General features: G+C 42.4%; 1 protein-coding gene across 1 annotated transcript in view; it reads right to left on the bottom strand.

The window, feature by feature from the left end:
* The window catches only part of ANKS1A (ankyrin repeat and sterile alpha motif domain containing 1A), a 157,103-nt gene that overhangs the window by 80,997 nt on the left and 59,256 nt on the right, over nucleotides 1–16,850 (bottom strand). Inside the window, 6 exon segments of the mRNA XM_039534856.1 lie at nucleotides 192–324; nucleotides 1,873–1,916; nucleotides 4,622–4,742; nucleotides 10,941–11,030; nucleotides 13,251–13,447; nucleotides 16,415–16,510. Coding sequence (XP_039390790.1) covers nucleotides 192–324; nucleotides 1,873–1,916; nucleotides 4,622–4,742; nucleotides 10,941–11,030; nucleotides 13,251–13,447; nucleotides 16,415–16,510 — 681 coding nt within the window.

The following is a 16,850-nucleotide window of genomic DNA, read 5'->3' as shown; positions in this document are numbered from 1 at the left end:
TACCCCAGGGAGGAAGAAGGCAAAGTGGGGTAGTGACACTTGCAGAGAAGAGCAGATAAGCAGAGATGAAAGTCTGGAGGGAGAAAACATTTCAGGGCATTTAACACAAACCTGTACTAAAAATCTCACAGATAAGCACAGAAGCAGGGTTGCTGTTGGGGCTAAATGCACAACAAGCGCAAGGTCCTTACCTGTCGAGGTCTCCATCATGCATGCTTCGGGGTTTGGATGTTGCTCGGAATGGCTAGAAGAGAGGTCGGAAGAACCTTGGCGATTCACTGGCCATTGACCATCTTGGGAAGACGTGCCTTTTCGGGGTTTGGCCTGCAAATACACCTTAGATTATTCCAGTCTTACAGCCAGTATGGTCATCTTCACCACAATGGTAAAAACACGCCAACCATTGCTCTCTACCATAGATAGAAAAGCAGTTCATCTGGCGGAACTAATTAGAACACAGGGAGATTTTCAGAGGCACAGAGGACAATGTGGTGGGAACTGGGTGCCTAACTCATCTTTGCCTTTGAAAATATCCCCTGTAGTTTATACTTAAGGTTTAATTCTGAAAATAACCTAGTAACATGCATTTTGTCCATAGAGACGTTCAGTTATAACTGCGAGAAGCTGGGACTGGATGACAGGGAATGGATAACTCAACACTGCCCTCTTCTGTTCATTCCCTTTGAAGCATCTGGCACTGGTCAGCATCAGAAGACAGAATACGGTGCCAGAATGGTCATTCTTATGTTCTTAACTCAGTTAGTAACTATTATAAATACACACATACAAAGACACCTGCACTTGCCCTTGTAGTCAATCTTCATTGAAGGTTTCACACATAAAGGGAATTGTCTATAACCCCTAACGGAGCATGTAAGCCCCTTTGAGCAGAGGCCACCTCGTTTGTACAGTGCCATGTACATTAAAACCATTTAAATCAACATACAGACATGGTGCAGATGAAGTTACTCAATCCTGGTATAGAACTGAACAGCTGAATTTAAGTAAGCTCTCTGGCCAGCAGTCAGGTATCTTCAAACATGAAATACTCAACGAGCCAAACTTTCCTTTGGAAACTGTTCTAAAAATATACTGCTGTTGCCTTCCCCACACAAAACAAGTCTAAGTCTCCCTGGATGAAAAGCATCAAGCTCTCTCTGCTCTTTTTGCCCCTGCTTCCTGATACAAAGATTAACGGCGGCATTTATAGGGTGGATCTTCCCTTCCCTACCCCTGCCCAGCAAGGACCCACTATAATGCATCATGCCACAAAATCACTTACAAAAGTTGCATGCAAGTCTGTATCTTCCGTGGCACAGAAGAGACCAGAGCAGCTGGGTGAGATGGGACAGACAGCCTCACAGAGCACAACCAGCGGCTCTAGCTGAAGATTATTTTTGCAATAAACTGGAAGCAGAAAAGCTCACTTGTACAAACTTTAAATGTGAGTATTTGTGCCTAGAACAGGAAAAGCTTGCCGCATGCACATGTTTACATCTAGTAACTCAGGAATCATGCTGGACAGAATTTCTATCACATCACCCTGAGAGAATGCAGCCCTACTCTGTGAGCTTGTTTGCATTTTATTTCCGCACTCCCTCCTCAAAAAAATACTTCAGTTCAGGAAATTACTCTTCCACCTTAAAGAAGGTGCAGTTAAGGAATGTTTTGGTTACTAGGAGATAGCAGTGCTGTTTTGCTCTGAGGCTTTTGAACCATCTTGAGCAGTACAAATGCAGACTCATGTCTCTCCCCCAAGAGTGAAATACACAGTTTGTGGTTTGCCACCTCCCAGGAAAGACAGAATTGTGATGTCAAAGAAGAAAATGTTGCTTCTCTTGTAACATCAGAAAAGAACCAAGTCACTCCTACCTGAAGCTGGTTACTGCTGACAGCACCTGAAGATGGCGATTCCCCTAAGGGGGGAAAAAAAACAAACAAAAAAACCATCAAAACCTGGGCATGTTTTTCCCCCACCCATCCTCTATAACATATCTGACAAGATGCACTGGGTTTTACCAAGCCCCTTTGACCAATCCACAAGGAGGACCATGCCAGTGGACTTGACTTAATTCTCATCACATGGCTTAACTTTCTACACATTTTAGACCTTGTCAAAATTCCTCTCCATATGAGATGGGAAGCTGGGAACCAAACCAGATCTGAAACTCTGCCCAAAGCATCAGGTGAACCTTGACAGTGCTAGAGAGTTTTAATCCACTCACAAACGGAGAGCAGGGCCCAGGGGCTAAGAACACATGTGCAGTCATGACTGGACACAAGATGGAAAGCAGCAGTGCAAAAAGGGAGGCAGCAGTTATAAATGAAGCAAAGTACCATTAGAAACAGCCCTTTGTGCCTAAAAAACAAACAAAACAAGAGCTGTAAAGCAGCTGGAGTTAAATGATGCAGTGAGTAACTGACCCCTGTGCCATTTGGGCCCTGCAAGAGCACCGCTGTTCCCGCAGAATGAGGAGAGCTGGCCAGGCAGAGAAAAACTGCAACACCTGTAGCCTTGCCATACTGCAAGCTCACACATTATCTCACTGCTTTAGAAACTGATCCATTAACTTTCAAGGTAAGAACTGTGAACAAAAAGCACCATTTAAAAAGGAGAAGTGACAGTAATATTGATACTGGAAAGATAGTGACTGCTCTGCTAACACTCCTCCCCACCCAACACCACCTGCTGTGAGAGGCAACAGGAGCAGAGCCGATCAAGTCCTCACCTTTCTCCCTTCCACCCCAAGCTTACTGCTGCTTCTTGCATTCAGATTCTTTTATACAGTACCGAGAAATGCACTGGTAGACCCCTTTTCCTCTAACAGCAGCCCCTACCCACCACTAGAGCTCAGCCACCTCTTGGTGCTAGATCTAAACAAACTATTCCAATCGAAAATGAAAGGAACCAATACAGATTCTCAGAACCAAAAACTTAGATTCTTGGATTGGTCTTCTCCTAATGGAGAAGGAGTTCTTTAGGTTCATTAGAACCATAATGAGACATCCCCAAAGCTCCAACCTGGATTCAGGGCTCCTATCGTTCTGGCTGAAGACTAGATAGGAATCAGGATTCCTCTTTGGCTCCTTATTCAGCTAAATGGATGACAAGGGGCTTCCATCAACTCCTCCCTCTTAAGGGATTGGTCCCACAGGCTCTGCAATACTCATGTGCCAGGCTGATGGGGGAGAACCCTGGATCAAGATTGGAACTTAAGTCTCCATGCATTTGTGCAAGGAATTCTATTTAATGTACCACAGTGTAAGCAGTACATTATATTGTGCATATGTAATTACACCCACCCTCATAGCCAATGCTTATTTATGCACGAGCATATTTAGCAAAAAGACAAGAGCAAGAGGAAGGAGTAGTATTGTCATTGACAGCTTACAGAAAAGACAAGTCCAGCAGCACCTGAACTACATGAATCAAACCTTTCAAGCCAAGCATTAGAAGACATGAGCTACCTTTTCAACCATCATCACCCAAGGACTTCTCCCATTTGGGACTGTGAAGCATCAACCTGAAAACCACTGCAGTTTTGCATCAGACAACGAATAGCTCTGGCTAAGGTTGGTAGGAAAAATCAATGACTTCCTCTTTGCCACTATGTGTGTATTATTATGGGTAATATTCAAGAAGTGGAAATTAACATCTGTGAATAGACTAGTAGGAGTGTGATTTTGGAGGGCAAGCAAGCAACAGTCATAACACTACGTCATATTTAACTGTTCGTTCCGTCTCAGGATGAAACATTTGCTGCTTTAGACTGGAAATCACAACTAAGTCCCCCAGATCTCTTGCTCCTTTCTGTTGTACACACTGAGCAGATTTCACCTAAAAAGCTTTCCTTGAAAGAAAACCAAATGCAACAATACCCGCCTACAAAATACAGGGTGGTGTACAGAGCTCCGGGTTCCCAAATCCCACAAACCACCAAATGAAGGTCCCTCTGGGGGAAAGAGAGCCAAGCGCAGTATTTAATCTGATGGCATGACCGGATTTTAAACTGGCGCCTAACAGCGGCTTACTTTGTCTGTGTTTATTTTCTTCTTTTGTTAATTTACTTTTCTAATTGGCTCTGACAGCCAGTGGTGCATTTGTTGATTTTGGATTGTGATACCAGGGCCAGATCCTCAGTTAACATGAATTGGCACCATTGTATTGAAACAGATTTAAACCTGCTGAGGATCTGGCCCATTAGTATTTACACACTTGTATTTGTTTGACTCTCTTGACCAGGATTTTTCCCTAGTGGTAACGGATTGGTTATTCTTCCATTTTGATCTTTTTTGTTCCTGTTTTGCTTGCTTTGTGTGCGAGATTCTGGTGTTTTAATTTTTCAAGTTCAATGGGTCAAATCCCTAGGATCTCATATTTGCCTGAAGGGCAAAAAACCTTCTCTTACTTAATGTAGATATTGAGGCAGAAATATTTTAATCCTCTCCCCTGAGAATGGAAGCAGATTACCACAGGAACATAACTGCAGCACAGAATCCAGCCATCCGAACCAGAGAAATAGCTAGGATCAAATTTCTCCCCCTCCGTCCCCCTACATGCTGGTCACATCTGCCAACCCAGGCAGTATGGGCATTGCTGTCTTTCTGTATCATCTCTTACCTTTTGTTTTTCTATCCACTGCAAGCGGCTTTTTAGTTTCTGCGGTAAGCAACAGCTCATAAGGATGCTCCTCCTCTTCCTCGGCTGCACTTCCCCTGCTCTTCCTCCGCACCACAGAGGCCTAATGAAACACAGCATGTTGTAGTTGTCTGTCGAAGTCAGTGTCATTTACCCCTCTGGTATGCACGGAGCCCTCCTATATGCCATTGTTCTGACCATGGAATGTGCTGCAGAATCCACCCCTCTGCCAGAGAACTAATTCAGAAGCTGAGACTGTTTTTTAAAAATGCAAACACCTCCCTCCACACTACTTTCTAGCTCTTACAGTTAGAAAAAAGCCTTCCAGACTGCCCAAGTCACTCATGTAGTGACGACTTGCTCAGTCTGCAGACAGCCTGAAAAAATAGATGAGAAGTCCATCGCTATCCATTTTAAAGGGATGCTGACTCAGACTTCATGTTGCAAACTCCATTAGCAACTTTATTAATTATTTCACTATTGATTGAATACTTCATCAGTTAGCAAGTATAGTAATCTCACAAACCTGAAATACCTCCTTCTCACACTTTCCTGGGTGCCAAAAGTCACAATTAGCATTTTCAATATCAAGTTCCATAGCATGCTTCAAACTGAAAAGATGGGGAGCAATATAAATTTAACATCAAAGTAACAAAGGGCACTGAAGTATCAGAGGGGTAGCCGTATTAGTCTGGATCTGTAAAAAGCGACAAAGAGTCCTGTGGCACCTTATAGACTAACAGACGTATTGGAGCATAAGCTTTCGTGGGTGAATACGCACTTTGTCAGACGCATGCCAAATGCAAATGCAAACGAAAGGGTACTGACGTGATTTTATTACTTATTTCCATATTCAAGAGATACCTCTTTTTGTAATTAAATGCCATCTGGAACAGCTGTAGAATCCCCAGCCAACTGCACTGGAGGCCTTTAGGAAGCCTGCCAGTGGTGGTCTTTGAACACACCCAACCTCCCAGTCAGTCAAGTTACCTTCCTTGATCCATTGCACCTCTAATGCTAATGTATTAGAGACTAAGGCAGTGGTTCTCAACCTGCGGCCCAACCAACACACAAGCTGCCCTGTGACATCCTCAGAGCCATACAGGTAGTATTGGATGCAGCCCATATAATATGTTGAGAACCACTAGACTAAGAGCAGTTAGCTCTATAGCAATACACACCAAAGTGCTGTGCTGTAACTGCCCCATTTGGACACTGAAGGCACAAACTGCAAGGTTCCTGCTTTGCATCAGTATAGTCCTGTTTGAAGACGACTACGTTCATGTGAACTAGTTTGCGCCCTCGGTGTCCACATCAGGGAGATGCAGCACAGCACATTGGTGCGCATTGCTATTCACACCCCCACTGGCTAAACTACAGGGCTGTGTAGACATGCCCTTAGTCTGTATCAGGTTCAAACTAACTCAAAGCCTCACTGTGAAACTGAGTCAGGAGTTTGCTTAGCAAATTATTTGAGGAACATGCTCTGGGTTTGTAACAAAACCAGGTAAAAAGCAACAAAGAGTCCTGTGGCACCTTATAGACTAACAGATGTATTGGAGCATAAGCTTTTGCATGTGTCTGACGAAGTGGGTATTCACCCATGAAAGCTTATGCTCCAATACATCTGTTAGTCTACAAGGTGCCACAGGATTCTTTGTTGCTTTTTACAGATCCAGACTAACACGGCTACCCCTCTGATACTTAAAATCAGGTAAGTTTCCCAAGGTTTTGCATTTACATGCGTGTCTGCAGTCAAAACACCCTGATTCCCCCGAATCCTAAATAAGGAATGAAAGACCTTCAGCAATAGGCATGCACAAGCCTGGACAGTCAGCACTTAGATCATAGGACTGGCTTCTCACTTCATGTTGAGAATAAGCCCACCACAACTCACCCATCACTGCACCCAGTCTCACCCACCCATTTGCAATGTTCTGTCTGGTAGCTAAATTAATGACAAGAAAATGACTGTTTCTGCCTGGTTTAGATGCAGTGAATCCATAAGCACTGAATGTGGCTAACTGTGCTGGAATGTTCACTGCTACTTGCCTCCAAAGAATGAAAGCTTTAAAACAAAAAGAACGAGTAGTCGTGGCACCTTAGAGACTAACAAATTTGAGCATAAGCTTTTGTGGACTAAAGCCCACTTCATCAGATGCATGCAGTGGAAAATACAGTAGGAAGATAGATAGATAGATACACACACACACACACACGTATGAACATGTATCTTCCTAGCGTATTTTCCACTGCATGCATCTGATAAAGTGAGCTTTAGCCACGAAAGCTTATGCTCAAATAAACGTGTCAGTCTACGGTGCCACAAGTACTCCTCGGTCTTTTTGCTGATACAGACTAACAAGGCTACCACTCTGAAGCCTTAAAACAGGAGCACGACAAGTAGCAGCTTTTGGAATGGCAAGTGTGCAGTATGCCACCTTCCTTTCGAAACAGCTATTAAGACCTTGCATGTTTTGGGGCAGTAAACCAGATATTTTATTTTTAAGCCTGCACACCCAATTTACTGTTATTTTCCCCACTCTGCTGCAGCTCAAGGGGAAAAAAAAAGTGTTTTTGCTTTTCTATACTTTGTATCACAGCATTCTCAACTGAGCTGAGAACTCTGTTGTGCTAGATGCTGTACAAACACAGAGAGGCAGACCCTGACTCTAAAAGCTTACAGTCTAAGCTATGATGCAACTGCCTGTTACGTTAAACTGCCAGGACAGGATACTAACAGAATGGCCTGGACTAATAAGCCACAATTACTGAATGAGGGTTTCAAACCATGCAAGCACTCTACATAACTTACTGGTTGGACTATCCACACTGCTTCAAGTATAGCTGGATACCTCCTCTCGATGGGAGAGGCTGGGTAGAGAACACACACTGATCGTTATTTTAACTAGGCTTTGCCTATTCACAGCACTGTCTGAGTAAGGGTCTCAGAAACCCTGAACATTAAGACTTACACCTTTCCTCTGAGGTAGGTATTTATATCCATGCCCAAACCACTGGGAATAGGTGGATCTTGCACTGTGTCTGATGATTTTGGGGGGGGGGGGGCGGGGGGGAGAACCTTACAAATCTAGGACATTCTATCCTCAGCAATGACTTGCACAAGGTATTTGACATTTAAATCTGTTTAACTGAAAGAAGACTGAGCCTAAATCCTATGCTATCTAACTTCCATCTAGACATGCACCAGGGATGGGTAGAATGAAATTCAAGTTAACATCTCATCCATCATTCATGCACGTGGTTCATTTCCCAAAGTACATTAGACTGAGTAGGTAATCAACCCCTTATTCCGATTCATTAGGAGCCACTGCCCAGTCGGTGTTTGAAAACACCCTGTCGAACATACTTAGCCCTATAAACATTGAACACTCCCAGATCTGGATGATTTCCTGTAATTCACCTCTTAATGGCCTGTGGCTACCTTTAGGATTTATTGTTTCAACTTAAAAAAAACCAGGTGGCTCTAATTCTGTCTCCCTCCCCCAGCCAGAGAACTACAGAATAGTGCTGGAATAATCACGTTTTGTTTGAAACTAATTGTATCTAAGCTTCCCATTTTGATAATGGGAGTAGTAAATAAAGGATGAACTGACGTTTTGTTTGAGATTTCAGTCTCTTATCAGGCTACAGAGACAGAAAGGTTCTATTGATGGTGAAAATTCACCCGTCAGATATGAACAATGAGCTATTCTGCATATAACTGCAAAACATCTTTCAATGGTGAAACTCAAGGTGCATAAGTGAGGAACAACTGCTTACACTATGAAGATTGTCTCATGGCAACAGAATAAAAGGCTGTTTTGAAATAAAAGCTTGGCATTTATAGAGTGCAGTTAAAAAAATAATACCATAATCTGCAATTCTCTCATAGTCATGATTTTTTCCTGTCCCTAAAGTTATGGCAGGTTTTGAGGAGGTAGATGAGGATTCTGTGCCATGTGTTTCAATGAGACATTTACAGTCTTCCTCGGGCATATTGTCCCAGCAGCTGCCCCTGTGGTGGACAGACCTGGCAGGGAGAACATATGTTGTGATATTACAATAGGGTAGGGTTTCAATGGGCCCTGCTAAAAATCTTCTACAGCTACTGTATTAAAATCCTGTATTACTGTATTAGGGCAACAAAAATGATTAGGGGGCTGGAGCACATGACCTATGAGGAGAGGCTGAGGGAACTGGGATTGTTTAGTCTGCAGAAGAGAAGAGTGAGGGGGGATTTGATAGCTGCTTTCAACTACGTGAAAGGGGGTTCCAAAGAGGATGGAGCTCAGCTGTTCTCAGTGGTGGCAGATGACAGAACAAGGAGTAATAGTCTCAAGTTGCAGTGGGGGAGGTTTAGGTTGGATATTAGGAAAAACTTTCACTAGGAGGGTGGTGAAGCACTGGAATGGGTTACACCTAAGGAAGTGGTGGAATCTCCTTCCTTAGAGGTTTTTAAGATCAATCTTTACAAAGCCCTGGCTGGGATGATTTAGTTGGTGATTGGTCCTGCTTTGAGCAGGGAGTTGGACTAGATGATCTTCTGAGGTCCGTTCCAACCCTGATATTCTATGATTATATGAAATCGCTCCAGGATGACTTTTCAATTGCCTAATGGTATCACTTTGTTATTGACCATATTCATTTTTAACTTGGTCAAGAGCACTCCACCATGAGGGCCATACATGCTACGATTCAATGTCAGCCATGACTTAGTCTAGTCTGAACGAAAACATTCCATTTTTATCCTCAGTTCAAAACTAGGAATTCTCTCAAATTTAACACCCTCCCACCCCCAAAAAATTCTCTTCGGCCAGAGATCAAGCATTGAAAATTTTATCCTGAAAGGTGACTTTCTGGGAAAGCATAAGTATAAGAAGCGGGAATAACCGCTTGAAATGAAATGGTTTTATCATCTTATCTACAGTAATCAATACCAGACAGCTACAATAATACAATCAGTTCATGGGTATCACTGCAGTTGGTTTCAAATCAACATGCCCCTGAGGAATCACTTTGTGCTCACATCTGTTTGCCAGTAAGATTTCCCCTAGCAGATCACGTTTCCACATCACTTTTAATGGAGGGGCAGTAAGAGCAAGTGTTTTGTGATTATGATCAAAATCATGTACATCTCCCTCCCTCCACTCTGCTTATCTTTAAAAGCAGAGTTTCTGCTTCCAAATTACCGGGTGACCCCTTTTTCCAGCTCCCCCACCCCCCACCAAAAGACAGGCATGTGGAAAGGATTATGAAATTAATCTGAAAGATCATTTGTAATGGCAGTGAAACCCGTTCAATAGGCCATCGTTAAACAACCTCATAAATTGATTTTACTCCACAATACCCCCAGACGTACTGCACAGTTCTACGTGGGGTTTTTTTAAAGCGAACATTTTCACTGACACCTTGCGTATATATGCTGCACTCCTAACAGTAGCAGATCAAGATAACCAGATGATAAAAATTCAAATCCAAGTGTCTGGTGAACTGAGAGGCTGTTCGAGAGTAGGGAGGCAAAAAAGACTTAACTTGTATTTTTACATACATCTTACTTGAGCAATGTTTAAGATTTTTAGTGCAGCAGGAAATTAGCGAGGCTCTCTCAGGATCTTTACTACCTGTCAGCAGAAGTCTCCAAGTACACATTTAGGGTGTTTTCCCATTTAAGTGCCTCCTGCAGAGCTTGTTCATCTGAAGCTCTGGGAATTTGGCAAAATGAGCAACAAGACAGATTGTAAACAACAGTCCAATGTGAATGTTCAAGTTTTGCATCACGAAGCACCATATACAGACTAGACATCTGCAGCAGATTTCTTTCACACACACAATGGGCCAGATCCTCAGCTGGTATTAATCAGTTCAACTCCATGGAAGTCAATGAAGTTACAACAATTTACACCACTCAATTATCTGACTGGTAATTGGGAGCTAAGATGCAACATGATTTAATGGCCTCGCATCTCTGCAGACCTGGATTCAAATTCAGGCTTCAGCATTAACTGAAAATATATTTAGTGGGTTCATGATAGTGGACAACTGTTCACATCAGAAAACCATTGCCTGATACAAAGTCTCTTCCTAAGGGAATTCCCAATCAAACTGCCAGTGTTGCATAAGGGAAGTTTCCATATCAAACTGCCAATAATATCACCCCACACAATGAATCCTTCACTTTCAGATTCACAAGGGAGTTAAGATCATCATATTTGGCTCCTGCCGGGCCATTAAAACTCACCTTTAAACCACACATTCACCCACCCCTGCAAAAAGAAAGCACCCAATAAAGCCTGCATACCTCACATGAAGCACTGCGACCTAGCTTCTTCTCCACGTGCTCCTCCTCTTCGTCAGGGGGTGGCTTGGCAGGAGGGGGTGGACGCTCTCTCTGCAGGTTAAAAGCCCACCGTCAATGGCTTTGTTTTAAACTCCTTCCTTTCAGCCCCCTCTTATTTGCTTAAAGGGAAATTCTATCCCCGATAAGACTTTTTAGAATGAAGGATAGCAAAAGGGGTTTTCCCTAACAGCCAGGAGATTCCCAGCTGGGCTGGTGCCTATGCTCCTTCACAAGAGCACCTTTCTGACTCTGTGTTCCTTGGAGTTACAAAGGATTAGTTCATGATTATGGTACAAGATGCAAAAAAGGGAAAGTACAGAGAGAATTTGTTTATGTTACTCATTAGCAGCAGTAAATATGTACTGGAGAGGCGTGCTGAGTTATGAGAACACACACAGGATATTAAGAGACTTCACTGGACCACATTCCTCACAACACTACAAGATTACTACTTGACAGTTAAATAGCTCTAAAAATCCTGCCATATGCTAATTGCATTTGCACTGTATCTTGACTAATCTAGATACTCTCATGTTCTCTCCAGCAGCAGCACCTACTGGCAAGCCTGGATGCTCAGTCACTTGCTCCAAATCCTGAGCAGATTTTGGGGGATCTCCAACAAGTTTCTGCTTTTCAGAGCACTTCCTTCCCCTTCCATTCCAGTTTGGCATACTTGACCTTCTGTGCAGGCTGTATGGGATGAGTTTAGCCTCAAAGCAGGCACTATTACAAAAAAAAACCCCATACATGGACTGAGTCTACTTGTAGCTGTGGTTCATGGCTGGATTCTGCTTTGGGTGTTTTATACTTGTACAAAGGGTCTGGCAGAAGTTTTCCTAAACGTTGTTTTTTAGGTTGGTCTCACAGTAGCACAAAGCTGGTTTCAGCATCCATCTAGCTGGTTAATTAATCGTTGCTGCTTTCCTTCTTGTCTGCTTCAACTCCCCCCCTTTCAACCTCCCAATAAAAAACACTGGAAGAGACAACATGCTATGAGCCAAGGTCCCACCCACCCCATGGCAAAAGATGGCCACCAGTTACTAAAGCCCCAGCAGATGCAATTAACAGAAGGCTAGGTGGGTGAGTGAGTGAGTGATGGTTTAGTGGTTTGAGCATTGGCCTGCTAAACCCAGGGTTGAGAGTTCAATCCCCGAGGGAGCCATTTAGGGATCTGGGGCAAAATCTGTCTGGGGATTGGTCCTACTTTGAGCAGAAGGTTGGACTAGATGACCTCCTGAGGTCCCTTCCAACCCTGGTATTCTATGACTACATGCTTCACTTGCAAAGCCTCCAGTGCCCCCTGCAGGATTCTGTCTACAAATGACATGCAGAACAAATTTGCTGCGAACACTAATCACAACAACTGAAGCATCTGGGGAAATCAACTTTATTTTACCACTGGGCATTCAAAGGTGACTGGATTACACATCTTTTGGAGAGGGCAGAGGGCGACAAGGGAGAAGAAAAATGTCACCCAATTCAGAGAATCATACTAGACTCCAAAAGTTTCCTTATAGCCAAGGAGTTAAACCATAAACAAAAATATGTCCTGACAAAGTAAGTGACACTCTCTGTATAAAACCTCCTCAGCAGCCCAACACAGCACAAGAACCAGAGGTAACCCAATGCAATTAATAAACAGCAGATTTAAAACAAACATTCTTCTCTCAATCCACAGTCATCCCCTGGCAAGGAGTTCCACAGGCTGTTATGAAGGCCTACAGCATAACTAGGTTATTAAAAAAAAAAAAAAACGAGCTAGATAAGTCCCTGGAAGATAGGTCCATCAATGGCTATTCAACAAAATGGTCCAGAATGCAACCCCATACTCTCGGTATCCCTAAACCTCTGACCACCAGAAGCTGGAACTGGATGACAGGGGATAGATGGCTTAATAAATTGCCCTGTTCTGTTCATTCCTTCTGAACCATCTGCAACTGGCAACTATCAGAAGACAGGATACTGGGCTAAATGGACCATTGGTCTGGCCCAGCATGGCCACACTCATCTTCTTACAGACTTGGACAAAAAGCAAAGACATGATGTAGAAGTGGTTACACGAGGGGAATACTATGGAGGCAACACGCACATCCCAGGCAGGAGAAGGAGGAAATCCCGCTCTAATCAAGCTTAGCGGTGGATCTAAAACTTATTTCCAACTGCGCTGCTGGGTACTCAGCCTGTAGCAAGAGTGTGGTAGTGTATGGGAACGGAGATAAATGCTTTCTATATTACTTAAAGAGACAGATAAAAACACACATGGCTACATACAGGCCTGATTCCTGCTGCCTTAAGACCCGTTGTCTCTGCTTCCTTATTCACAGAGTCTCTGTCTGAAGACCTCCCACTGGCCAGGCTGTCCAGTGAATGGCAGGATGTCGCATTGTATAAAGCTTCATAAGGACACTCCTCCTCTGGATTCATTTCTAAGTCTATGATCAGTTCAGTCATTGCTTTCTCCACATCACCTGGAGGGAATGAAGAATGCTCCATCAATCACACATTGAGAACTGCAAGACCCTCACAAATCAGGACTACAAGCAAGCCGCATGGATAAAAACTGATGATTTGCAGAGGAAAGAAGTGGTGTTTTTTTTATTTAAATCAGATATTTTGGATTTTGTTATTTAAATAATATGTTTTTCTATTTAAAAATAGACCTGTTTAAATTCAGATTTAATTTTAACACAACATATGTTAAGGCCTAAACTTATTATAATTGTTAGAAATGTGAACCATGCTTTAATAAGAGAAGTTTATATATCTAAAATATTTAAGGCTATTTTGTTTAATAAAAATAATTTGTATGCTGTTGTATTTAATAAAATTCCAGTTATAATTCTAATGCAGCTTGACACAAATCGTAAGTAAAAAAATTATCTAGTAAATAAGCAATAGATCATTCACCAGTCTCTAACATACTAAAAGTGTAGAATTATCTGAAATTAAGCTATATAATTGCTCAAATATATATATATATATATATATATATATATATATAGTATAACCCTCTCCATAGCAAAAAGATGTACCAAGTTTACTGTAAAGACTATTTAGTTGTAAATCAACATGCTTTAATGGTTATATCAACCAATGAGAAGGCACCATTCTTTAGAAATGTAACTGAAGCACAAAAGGAAAATCTGATTAAAATTGATTATTTAAATTGAGCTTTCCACTTGGTGATTTAAATCTTGAAGAAATCTGAGCCCTTAGCAATGATATTTGAGAACTCATGGTAGGCGGGAGAGGCAACTATGGTTAAGGGCAACGATGGTACCTATTATATAAAAAGGGGAATAAGGAAAACCCATGGAATTATAATCCAGTCAATTTAACTTGGGTACCTGAAAAGATAATGGAGCAAATAATCAAGCAATCCATTTGTAAGCACCTAGAAGATAATATGGCAATAAGTAACGGTCAATATGGATTTGTCAAGAACAAGTCATGTCAAACCAACCTAATATCCTTCTCTGACAGGGTAACAAGCCTTGTGATGGGAGGAAGCAGCAGATGTGATACATCTCAACTTCAGTACAGCTTTTGATATTGGCCCACATGACCGTCTCGTCAACAAACTAGGGAAATATATAGTGGGTGCACAAATGATCGGAAAGCCACACTCAGAGAGTAGTTATCAATGGCTCACAGTCAAGCTGGAAAGGCATATCGAGTGGAGGCCCAAAGGGATCTGTCCTGGGTCTGGTTCTCTTAAATATCTTCATGAACGATTTGGATAATGGCATAGAGAGTACACTTCTTGAGTGTACAGATAGGGTTGGGAAAGGACGGGTTGCAAGCACTTTAAAGGACAAGATTAGAATTCACAATGATCTTGACCAACTGGAGAAATGGTCTGAAATAAATAGGATGAAATTCAGTAAGGACAAACACAAACTACTACACTTAGGAAGGAACAATCAATGGCACAAATAAAAAATAGGAAATGACTGCCTAGGAAGGGGTACTGCAAAAAAGGATCTGGGGGTTATAGTGGATCACAAACTAACTATGAGTCAACAATGTAATACTGTTACAAAAACAAAGCAAATATCCTTCTGGGATGTATTAGCAGGAGTGTTGTAAACAAGACATGAGAAGTAGTTATCCCACTCAGCACTGAAAAGGCCTCAACTGGAATCCTGTGTTCAGTTCTGGGTATGTGGATAAATTAAAGTCCAGAGGAAAGCAGCAAAAATTATTAAAGGTCTAGAAAATGACGTCTGAAGAAAGGTTGAAAAAACTGAATTTGTTTAGGCTAGAGAAGAGAAGACTGAGGGGGAACATGATAAGAATCAAGTACGTAAAAGGTTGTTATAAAGAGGAGGGTTCTCCTTAACCACTTAGGACAGGACAAATAGTAATGGGCTTAAATTGCAGCAAAAGAGACCGAGGTTAGACATTAAGAGACATAAATGTAAGAGTAGTTAAACACTGGAAAAAGTTACTTAGGGAGGTTTTGGAATCTCCATCACTGGAGGGTTTTAAGGATAAGTTGTCTAACCTACAGATGTTTGTCTAAACCCCTGTCAGGGACAGTTTAGATAATTCTTAGTCCTACCTGAGTGCAGGGGCTGGACTAGATGACCTATTAAGGTCCCTTTCACTCTTACATTTCTATTTAAATTGCTGATTTAAATTGTTTTGATTTAAATCAACTTACCCTACAAGCAAGCAAGAGAAGTTGCCTAGCAATTGAACAAGAATCTAGGCTGCTTGCATCACTGCTTAGATATCATGAAGCACACCCACACAAGGACCATACAAACTCATTAGGGGTTGCCCCGTTAGAGAACAGCTGCTGCTGCTTTCAGTTCAGTTTGGTGTCTTAACCACAAGGCTGCTCAAACCATGCTAGCAATAAGCCTTTTTTAACTTCACCAATGTTTAGCCTGGACTTCCTTGATCAGTGTTGGAGAAGGATTTTTTCCTCGGTTATAAAAACCTGTTCTATAGACCAGACAGTCTCCACCAGGGTTGTGTGTCACTACCACACACCTCTGGAATGCAGCCAATCCTTTGGTAGTCTCTCTACGGGAGGATGGGTCACATACATAGGAATGTACATGTATTTGCATTTTACCCAATATGTTTGGTACTTTATGGATCATTTAATTGGTTCAGCGGAACAGTAGCAAAGTTGAGAGCAAACAAATGGCAGCTCCCTCTGGATTTATGGAGACATCCACCCACCCCCATTACAGGGGCAACAGATGGGATACTTTATGCAAGTCAGATTTAAACAACTAGGGGGTGGGAGGGAAAGGGAATAATTGGTTTCAGACTATTTGGCTTTCTGGGCACAAAGTACGACTTTTGGATTTATTATAACTGAACCCTGCCTCTTCTCTACTCAGAGCAGTGCAGTCATCAATAGTCATCTGCACATCCAACAAACTCAAGCCCTGCCTCCGAGACAGCAGACTTCATACCCTGTGGTATCCGGACTGCAGGTTCAGTGGCAGGAATGACAGGTGTTGGCAGAGCCTTCTCTGCTGCTTTTGTACTCTTCTTCCCAGTTGTGTGATCTGTGCAGGAAAGAGGAAAAAGCAATATTCAAATAGTGAGACGCTTACCACTGGGGTTGCCACTTACCCAGGTTAGGCAGACAGTCCTGTTCCCTGGTTCAATATCATGCGTTCCACGTTCCCACCTTGTGGATCAGAATTAAGTGGCTATTCTGAAAGCTGCTGAGCTACATACTAAGATGGCTCAAAAGAAATCAAAGCGCAGGGTTAAATTTGGGAGCTCAGCTCCCACAATAGGAGCAGATTACCCCTCTAATCACATGTCCAGGGAATAAAGACACTGAACTTCTGCAGAATGCCTTTCATAAGAGAACTACAAAGCACTTTACAGATCAACTAA

The sequence above is a fragment of the Mauremys reevesii genome, linkage group 4 (assembly GCF_016161935.1).
Source record: "Mauremys reevesii isolate NIE-2019 linkage group 4, ASM1616193v1, whole genome shotgun sequence".
Lineage (NCBI taxonomy): Eukaryota > Metazoa > Chordata > Testudines > Geoemydidae > Mauremys > Mauremys reevesii.
The sequence above is the reverse complement of the archived record's forward strand: the minus strand, read 5'-3'. Positions and strand labels throughout refer to the sequence as shown.